The following is a 10,764-nucleotide window of genomic DNA, read 5'->3' as shown; positions in this document are numbered from 1 at the left end:
TCACCTTCATCACCATCATCTTCATCAAGTTCCTCATCGTCACCTTCATCACCATCATCTTCATCATCATGTTCCTCATTGTCATCATCATCTCCATCATCTTCATCATCGTGTTCATCATCGTGTTCCTCATCGTCACCTTCATCACCATCATCTTCATCATCATGTTCCTCATCGTCACCTTCATCACCATCATCTTCATCATCATGTTCCTCATCGTCACCTTCATCACCATCATCTTCATCATCATGTTCATCATTGTCATCTGTTTCCATCTGTAATTTATTTTTGTATGGATGGATATTCCATCTTCCATCATCCTCTTCATCTCAATCATCACAATCATCACCATTCATCATCAACTTTATCATCTCCATCATTGCCATCATCTTCTTCATCTCAATCATCTCAATCATCACCATCATCTTCATCAACTTTATCATCTCCATCATCACCATCATCTTCTTCATCTCAATCATCACCATCATCTTCATCAACTTTATTATCTCCATCAAAGCCATCATTTATAATTTTCCCATCATCATCTCCCACATATTTTTTATAATCATCATCACCATCATCTTCTTTGGCATCGTCTTTATCATCATCTTATTTATCTTCATCATGATCTTTATCACCTTCATCATCATTCTCGTCATCATCGCCATCATCAACTTTGTCATCTCCATCATTCATAAATTCCACCATCCTCATGTTTATTTATCATCATCATGTCCACCATCTTCTTCATCATCATCATCATCATCATCATCTCCACCATCTTCTTCATCATCATCATCATCATCATCATCTCCACCATCTTCTTCATCATCATCATCATCATCATCATCTCCACCATCTTCTTCATCATCTTCATCTTCATCATCTTCATCGTCATCATCATCTCCACCATCTTCATCATCATCTTCATCTTCAACACCATCATCTTCTTTGGCATCGTCTTTATCATCATCATATTTATCTTCATCATGATCTTTATCACCTTCATCATCATTCTCGTCATCATCACCATCATCAACTTTGTCATCTCCATCATTCATAAATTCCACCATCCTCATGTTTATTTATCATCATCATGTCCACCATCTTCTTCATCATCATCATCATCATCTCCACCATCTTCTTCATCATCATCATCATCATCTCCACCATCTTCTTCATCATCTTCATCTTCATCTTCATCTTCATCATCGTCATAGTCATCGTCATCATCATCATCATCATCATCATCATCATCATCATCATTTCCACTATCTTCATCATCATCTTCATCTTCATCTTCATCTTCATCTTCATCTTCATCTTCAACACCATCATTTTCAGACTGAACGGAAACGTGTGCATTAGAAAACGTAAAGTAAAAATCGTAAAGAGACGCAATAGCGCCACCTGCTGGTTTGTAAACACGAGCGCGAAGAGACCAAAGAGGAAGTAGATTTGTTTTAGGTCCGACGTGACGTCACGCGCAAATGTTTATTTTTGCTCCGTGATTTATGAAGACCGAGGAGTCTCTGGTGGTCCTGACTCTGTGCTGGTGTTAAGAGAAGAAAGGTCAGTAAACTTCTCACTCTTTTGTTTCTGGAACAGTTTTATTGTGAAACATCCACGAGGACGTCCGCGGCCACGTGCAGACTCCGAATAAACATGAACCCACGACATGAGGTTTTCAATTAACCCTCTCGAACACCATCACTTCATCTTCATCTTCATCTTCATCACCTCACGTCATATCTCTGCTGCCATGTGGAACACATCCTCGTGACACCTGAGGACACACACGCGCACACACACACCCCCACACACACACACACATCGTGAGATGTGTTTTAAGTTTACAATTTTTAATCATTTTTTTTTACATTTACTGAGATTGTCAAATAAACAGGAAGTGTTCAGATCCAACTCCTCTGTGACCCATCAAGAGGTTCTGGTCCACTCACCCGCCCTGCTTGGTTCTGGCCAGCCACTCCACAAAGTTCTTGGCTTTGATCTTGTCCAGGTACCGAGTGAAGTCACTGCTGAAGGTTCCGTCCGTGTGTCGCTTGAGATTCTGCATCTTGTTCTGCAACGTCTGTCGAGGACGCCACCTGGTAAGATGGGCGGGGGTCAACCCTCACGAGCCGGTTCTGATCCACACACGGGTTCACATACCTGGTCTTGATGAGAAGCAGCTCCTCGCTTTCCGGGCTAAGGAGCAGAACCAACACGCAGAGCAGGAGGATTCTCATCCTCAAGTCACTCAGTCCAAACCAATTGAGGCTATGGGTCCGACGGTGTTGGAGGTTCTGGTTCAGATTCTTTTTCAGAAGGGAAAATGCAGCTGATGAGGTGGAAGTGAAGCGAGGGATTGTTTTTATTGGGACCTCAAGTCCTGGTCTGACTCCTGGGTAAGCTCCACCAGCTGATGTCCTCCTCATTAGGCTCCTGCTCCTCTCGTGGGTCAGGGGTCCGGACCAGGTCTGTTTCTGATTGAGCGAGCAGCAGGTGTGACGGGACTTGGTTCCGGTGAAGGATGACTCCCACATACACCCTCAGAACCGCTTGTCGCCGGGTCAGAGTGAATCATCTTGGGCTTGGAAGTTTAGTCTTCAGTAAACACTCATCAGGTTCTGAGCTGCTTGTCACACCTGCAGCCGTGTTACTGGCCCAGGCCTGGTTCTGGTTTCTGGACATTGGATCAAAAACAAACCTGTGAAAACACGTTTTAGAAATAAATAAATGATAAGTTTTTTAGCAAGTTGCTTCTGACTTGAACTATTCTTTACTCAATTCCTGAGAGCGGTTGTCGTTATGGCCACTAGAGGCGCTGCAGCACAGCGAAACACCCGAGTCAAAAACGCAAACTTTGTGTTAGTGTTTAGTGTTGGAGCTAAGTTGTGTTTTTAATATAAAACTGCAAGTAACTATGGAGGTATCATCAGAATATTGCCTGTTTGAATTGTACATGTTGAATTTTTGTCATTGAAATCTGGTTTTATTATTTTTTCAATAGTTAAATTCAATAACTTGTGTATTGAACTTCCATACAAAACAAAGAGCTTTTTAATGCACAAAAGTACCTATAGTCTTGTCCACAAGGTGGCGATGTGTCATAACAATTATCTGTGACGTCATCACAACATCCTGAATAGAACATGTACATAATTAAGTTTGGTTTGTTCAAAGTTGAAGGTAAAAATGTGCAGAAAAGAAGAAAACCTAACACCACATGAGGCTGATAAAAATCTGTCCATCAGATCACGGCTGATCCAGGGGCCCGAGCGAGTGATACTGGGGCCACACTTACTGAGAGACAGACCGAGAGACTTTGGCGACATCTGTCTGCTGGAATTTGAGGAGAAAGGCGGGCAACAATGAGTCCAGACATCTGTTATGCGTGGTTGTGCTCTGACAATGGGATGGAGGGTGAGGAGGCTCGGGGGGTGCAGGGAGAGTTGGGGGTCCATGCTGGCGTTCTTTTATCCTCCTCCTATCAGGGACACTGCTGGTTTTATAAATGACTTTCCTTGCCCTTTTCATTTGCAACACATTTACTCCCCCCAAGACCCTTCAGTGTGTGTCTGTGTGAAGAAAAGTGTGTGTTACTAATCTGCAAAGTGGTCAATGTTGTGGTCAGTTAGTTTAAGGAAACAACATTAACATTAAAGCACTGTTGTGTCTTTTAGTTTTTGTTTTAGCAGCGTTAGTTGTTGTGCTAGTAGCTTTTAGTTTTTGTTTTAGCAGCGTTAGTTGTTGTGCTAGTAGCTTTTAGTTTTTGTTTATGCAGCGTTAGTTGTTGTGCTAGTAGCTTTTAGTTTTTGTTTATGCAGCGTTAGTTGTTGTGCTAGTAGCTTTTAGTTTTTGTTTATGCAGCGTTAGTTGTTGTGCTAATAGCTTTTAATTTTTGTTTTAGCAGTGTTAGTTGTTGTGCTAGTAGCTTTTAGTTTTTGTTTTAACAGCGTTAGTTGTTGTTCTAGTACTTTTAGTTTTTGTTTTAGCAGCGTTAGTTGTTGTGCTAGTAGCTTTTAGTTTTTGTTTATGCAGCGTTAGTTGTTGTGCTAATAGCTTTTAGTTTTTGTTTTAGCAGCGTTAGTTGTTGTGCTAGTAGCTTTTAGTTTTTGTTTATGCAGCGTTAGTTGTTGTGCTAATAGCTTTTAGTTTTTGTTTTAGCAGTGTTAGTTGTTGTGCTAGTAGCTTTTAGTTTTTGTTTAAACAGCGTTAGTTGTTGTTCTAGTACTTTTAGTTTTTGTTTTAGCAGCGTTAGTAGTTGTGCTAGTAGCTTTAGTTTTTGTTTTAGCAGCGTTAGTTGTTGTGCTAATAGCTTTTAGTTTTTTTTTTAGCAGCGTTAGTTGTTGTGCTAGTAGCGTTTAGTTTTTGTTTTCGCAGCGTTAGTTGTTGTGCTAGTAGCTTTGGCTTTTGTGCTAGCAGCGTTTTGGGTTTTTTATTAGTTGTAGTCCTAGCAGCATTAATTGTTGTCCTTGTAGTTTTAGCTGTTAGCTGTTACGCTAGTAGATTTAGCTGTTGTGCTAGCAGCATTGCTTCTTGTTCTAGTAGTTTAACTGCTATGATAGCAGCTAGTTGTTGCGCTAGTGGTTTCAGCTGTTGTGCTAGCTGCATTAGTTTTTGCACTAGTTGTTTTATCTGTTTTGCTATCAGCGATAGATGCTGTGCTACTACATTTAGCAGCTGTGCTAGCAGGGCTAGTTGTTGTTCTAGCAACACTAGATGTTTGCTAGCAGGGTTAGTTGTTGCGCTAGCAGCATTAGCCGTTGTGCTAGCAGCATTAGCTTTTGTGCTAGCAATTTTAGCTATTGAGCTAGCAGGGCTAGATTTTATTTTCCTAGCAGCGCTGGATGTTGTGCGAGCAGTGTTATCTGTTGTGCTAGCAGGTTTAGCTATTTTAGCAGTGTTAGCGTTTGTGCTAGTAGCCTCAGTTGTTGTGTTAGCATAGTTTGCGCTCACCTCGGGTAAAATATTTCTGGCAACACAATCACAACAGGCAGCAGGAATTTTACCCTAAACTTCATTTCTACATCATTTTGATTAAATGTAAAAATAAATCACAGTTTCGTATTTTAATGCTGAAGAACAAACAAAACTTTGTTGGAGAATGAAGGACACTTTGTCTTGTGGTCAGGTGAGTGTGGGAAAAGAGCGCCACCTTCTAAGACTACGATCGATATTGTTGCACGAGCCACGGCGTCAGCGGACCCTTGACGGGCCACATCAGCAGCACCACCTGAGTCCAGCATCAATTATTCTGCCTCTGCTGAGATGAGGCCAGTGGACTTGTTAGACTCCTGCTGGGGTGTTTTGATGGGTGTAAAGGGTCAGACCTGGACCGGGTCACATGTCCAGACTGCTGCTGCCGAGGTAGAGAATCAAACGGCTGATTATGATGAAGATGATGCTGACGGTGACGAAGAACGACTGTGGTGACGAACAAAGTGATAACAAAGTCGCACAAGGTTGTGTTTCAAAACTTGCTCAAAGGCGCAGGATACGTCCCTAACACCCAAATAGAGAGCAAGGGGGAGGGTCCGGGAGGTTGACGGGGGAGGGGAGGTCCTGCGCTCCTCACCGGGCAGTGAGGGAGTCAGTGTTTTAGTGGAAGCAGTGACACACACACACTCACACACACTCACACAAGGATCATCTCTCTATTCTGATGGAGGACGAGCAGACTTGAGCAGGTGAGTCTTGATGGATTCAGTGTCGTTTTCTTGTTGTGAGTCGCGTGAGTCACATCTGCACTCCTGGAGTCCACACATGTTTTGACCAGAGAAGAGAGAACCGTGGTGATGATGATAGTGCTGATGATGATGATTTTGATAGTGATGATGATGTGGATGATTGTGGTGACTGTGATGATTGTAATTTTGATGATGAAGATAATTGTGGTGATGATGTTGATGATTGGGTTGGTCATTGTAATGATGAAGATGATTGTAATGTTGATGATGATTGTGATGATGATGAAGATAATTCTGGTGATGATTGTGATGACGAAGATGATTGTGATGATGATGATGAAGATAATTGTGGTGATGATGTTGATGAAGATGATGAAGATGATTTTGGTGATGATTGCGATGAAGATGATGATGAAGATAATTGTGATGAAGATGATTGTGGTGATGATTCTGATGACGATGAAGATTATTCTGGTGATGATTCTGATGATGATGATGATGAAGATAATTCTGGTGATGATTGTGATGAAGATGATGAAGATGATTTTGGTGATGATTGTGATGAAGATAATTCTAGTGATGATTGCGATGAAGATGATGATGAAGATAATTGTGATGATGATGTTGATGAAGATGATTTTGGTGATGATTGTGATGAAGATGATGATGAAGATAATTGTGATGAAGATGATTGTGGTGATGATTCTGATGACGATGAAGATAATTCTGGTGATGATTCTGATGATGATGATGATGAAGATAATTCTGGTGATGATTGTGATGAAGATGATGAAGATGATTTTGGTGATGATTGTGATGAAGATAATTCTAGTGATGATTGCGATGAAGATGATGATGAAGATAATTGTGATGATACATATGATGAAACTTATTTTGAAGTAATAGTTATGATGAAAGGTAGATGATTATGAAAATAATGATGAGTGGTAATGATGATGATGGTCTGGTGTCCGAGTGGTCTCTGAGACAACAGAGTTAGAGACCTTCTTCCTGTGAGCCGTTCTGTCTTAGAGACCTTCTTCCTGTGAGCCATTCTGTCTCCCATCATCAGCTCATTGAGGCTCAGGAGGAGGTGATCCCAGAATCATACAAGATCTTTTGTGTCACAGAGATATGAGATGTCAAGGCTGACAGACCAGTACGACTCAGGGTGATCTACGTTGGTCCAAATAACGGGAATTTTGATGGGACAGATGGGGGCGGGAGGATGAACGCTGTCCTCCCTCCTCTGGACAGCTGCTCTCCATTGCCTGCAGCCACTAAATTGGGAGTTTTCCCAGGAGGGTAAAGGGGGGATACTGGAGACTTCAAGACTTGCTCTTTTTCTGGTTATGGTTCCCGCCATATACAGGAGGTTCATGTCTCTGTTCTCGGTTACGTAAACAGATCTTGTAGTGCTCTTTCATTTGGAGAAATGGAGATTACCATAGAATTGGTTAATAGAAACACCTTTCTGTCCGAGAAGATGCAGGGGTTCTCTCTGTAGGAAGAAGATCTTATCCTACAGGAACTGAATGTGTACCTCTGTGTTTGTGCCCGGCAGGTCTGTCAAAGATGCACTGGCACCCGGAACATGCCCCCAGCCTCGGGCAGCGGACCCTGGAGCAACACCTGGACGTCTCCTCCACCACCATTTCTCCAGTCCACAAGTCGGACATCTACCTGAGCGGCAGCCAGAGCTGTTACAACTACCCTTGGGCAAACGACGACATCTCCGCCCTGACGGCCTCCAACCTTCTGAGATGCTATGCTGACAAGTATTCGGGAATGTTGGACCCTCCCCACCAGGAACATGGGTCTTTAGGTGTCCTGGATGTCCAGAAGACGGAAGTTCATTCTTGGTCTATGTTGCCTAGCACGGATGCCGCATACGCCCTGATGCCACCTGAAGGCTACCATACCAAAGCGGGTGCAGCTGCAGGCAGTAGCTTGTCAGTAGTTAGCAACCACTCCGACTCAGGCTTTAGCAGCAGCAGCTCCAATGAATACCAGAGTTCCTACAACAGCACATATCTGGCCTCGGAGTACTCGGAACTCTCACAACCCCTTGTCCCTCGCTTCAGCCCAACCAAACTCATTTACAACTACCCTGGCAGGACATGCCCTCAAATCAGCTTAAGCCATACCTCCAGTGAATACCCACCTGGAGGCCAAGTTCCTCCCATCAGCTACAACGCTGAATCGCAGTCATCTCTGAAAAGGATGGCTTTAGATGGGGGTTTGGAAGACGAGGTGGGGGGCTACAAGAAATGCATTAGTAATGCCTCGAACAAGTATCCAAACTACGTGGAAAGTATTGATGCTACAAATGAGTGTGGGAGGAACAGATTTGGCAAGTCCCTGATGTCACCCCAGAGGGAGGGAGCAGGGAAAGTCACTCCTTTCTCTGATATGATGGTCCTCAAGAGTGACCCTGAACATACCTCCGCTCAACAGCATCAGTCATTGTCTGGGTCCACTGTTGAATTGCAAAGGAACCCAGGTTCGTCAATCCTGGATGCCAACATCCGGGATTTGCTGGACCTGAAACCAGCAGTGCCCTGGAGTGATTTAGTTGGACTCGCTAAAATAAAAGCTGTCCTGGAGGAAGAAGTGTTGTGGCCGACCTTGAAACCTGGTGTAATGCTGCTGCCTCCAAAAACCATCCTGCTGTTTGGACCAAGAGGGGGAGGCAAGACTACACTAACCCGGTCTCTTGCTGCACAGCTTGGAGCTTCTTTCTACCTTGTGAACGCTGCTCTGCTGGTCTCTAAGGGAAAGGCTCAAGTAAAGCAGGTTCTTGATTCACTACTACAGGTTTCAATGGGGTGGCAGCCGTCGGTCGTTCTGCTAAACCAGGTGGAGGTTTTCCAGGAGGGCCTGGGACTCTCCCTACTGAGTTCCCTGGAGAAGGCTAAGCTCAGCACAGGGATGCTAGTCTTTGTGTGTGCTACATCCAGACCAGATCTGCTCCAAGACTTCATCCATCGTAGCTTTGCCAAGCGCTACCACATTGACCTCCCTAATGGAGTGCACCAGAGGGCCGTCGACCAGAGGACCTCTGTGTCTCAGTGAGACACATCTTTGGCTAACCTCAGCATCTGGACCGGTGGCTTTTACAGAATTCTCTCACGCACTGCTACCAGATAACTGGATAGGAAACGGGGTGTACGGCAACTGAGGCGAACATCAGACGTCGCTAAGGAGACCTCACAATCCAAAGGAAGATTTGATCCAAATAACGACCCGGGACTTCAGATGATAAGAGTTTAAAATCCAGAAACTTTCTAACCAAAAAACATTGAGTCAAATCTACAATCAGCCAAAAGCAGGGGTGTCAAACTCAAACACACAAGGGGCCAAAATAAAGTAGTCCAAGTCATAGGCCAAAAAAAAATGTCTATGTACCTAACTGGACTTCGGAGTCTGGTTTTGATATTGACTTTGAGGCTCGATTCATCTCATCTCTGTGTTTGTTCTTTTTCCAAACAGATTCCAGTTTTACTATTGTTGACATTAAGTAATTCTGTCCCTTATCTTATCTTGACACTGAGCGTAACAGATTTGGAGACAACCAACCGGCGGGAAACAGAAAATGACTTTGCCATGAGTTTGACACATACTAGGGCATAAAACCTGGATCGTATCTGACTCGAAACCCCCCAAAAAAGGAAGCCCAACCATTACCATAAGAGTTCACTCGAGGCCTTCTGTCCCAGTTGTCTTACTCTGTGTGTCCTTGAACGCTCAGGAAATGTTTAAACGTGACACTTTGGTCTCCGCCATGAGACTTTGTTCTGTCTGGAAAACTTGAAACTCGTCCATGAATGTAATTCGGGTACTTCTGGGACATGTTTTTGTCGACGTGTTTCTCTTGCTTTACTGTGATGTCGGTGGACTCTTGTGAAGGCGCATTATTGGACAGACCTTTGGTGGTTAGAGAGGTGATGAAGAAGCTACCACTCTGGCGTGGGAACATACCCACATCCAGCACTGGCGACAGATCGGTTGTTGTTGGTGTGACTGGATGGAGCTAAAACAAACCCAGGGCATCTGGTCTCTAACTATTGTTCCAGAGGAGCTGGGTGATGTAACATCTGCTGCTCAGTCTCTATGGTTCCCTGGTGCGTCTCCTGAGACCAGGCCGGACCACCGGCCATGTGGCAACCCCTCCCCTCCTCCTACATTGTTTGATTGATGTTCGGCGCTCTGACATCTCAGCTGCAGCTGGTTAATCCCCCCCCCCACCTCGAACAAACTCCCACCAGCTTTCCACATCCAGGTCCAGAACTCTGACTTGGGTTTGTCCAACAAGGTTCCTCTCACAGATCTGCCTGAAACACTTCTACCTCATTTTTTTTGTCACGTGTTGTACATGAAAGTATTTATGGATTATTGGATGTAAGTTCAACCTTAGAGCTACCTCAGAAGTATTTTAACAAAGTATTATTCAAGTGAATTTGATCTTCTGTCGCCGGTGTTTGACTTGACATTAAAAGACATGGAGTGATCACATGAACCCGTTTCATTCCTCAAAAGGTCCCAGTGAAGCTGACCGTGAGCAGCGTAAATGAAGACCAGAGACCGCCTGCTCCCCCCAATTAATGTGATGACTGCAAACAATGATGGACGCTCCCTCAACGAGTCGCTGCAGGTTATGAAGTAGTTTCCTCCTTGATTAATAAACCAAAATAATTGCTTTTAGCAAAAAAAAATTTTTTTTAATAAAAAATGCTTTAATAAAAGTTAGTAAAAGAAAAAGTTGCTTCTAAAAAAAATGAATCGATTTGAGAATACATTTAAATTTTTTATTTTTTATTTATTTAAACCGTTTCCTTAATCCATTTTGTGTTTGGCCCCCATTGTTATAAGTCGGAAATTTGTGTCTAAATTATAAAATCCAAAAAATAATTAATAAAGAAAAAGTTGCTACAGTCCAAAACTATTTCTTCTGATAAAAAAAAGAGTGGCTTGTTAAAAAAAATAAATAGATAAAATCCCTCAAATTGCTTCAATTAAAAAAATATATATATATATATATATATGTATATATATATATACCATATTACAA

General features: G+C 43.0%; 1 protein-coding gene across 1 annotated transcript; it reads left to right on the top strand.

The window, feature by feature from the left end:
* Positions 1 to 1,487: 1,487 nt before the first annotated feature.
* fignl2 (fidgetin like 2) lies at positions 1,488 to 8,910 on the top strand. The gene is made up of 2 exons (XM_087781498.1): positions 1,488 to 1,572; positions 7,258 to 8,910. The coding sequence occupies exon 2, from the start codon at positions 7,269 to 7,271 to the stop codon at positions 8,766 to 8,768; it is 1,500 nt and encodes a 499-aa protein (XP_087637624.1). The 5' UTR covers positions 1,488 to 1,572; positions 7,258 to 7,268; the 3' UTR covers positions 8,769 to 8,910.
* Positions 8,911 to 10,764: the final 1,854 nt, after the last annotated feature.

The sequence above is a fragment of the Callionymus lyra genome, chromosome 19 (assembly GCF_982586985.1).
Source record: "Callionymus lyra chromosome 19, fCalLyr1.hap1.1, whole genome shotgun sequence".
Classification (NCBI taxonomy): domain Eukaryota; kingdom Metazoa; phylum Chordata; class Actinopteri; order Syngnathiformes; family Callionymidae; genus Callionymus; species Callionymus lyra.
The sequence above is the reverse complement of the archived record's forward strand: the minus strand, read 5'-3'. Positions and strand labels throughout refer to the sequence as shown.

Coding starts and splice junctions, on each gene's coding strand:
- fignl2 (XM_087781498.1), top strand. CDS start 7,269: ATGCACTGGCACCCGGAACATGCCCCCAGCCTCGGGCAGCGGACCCTG.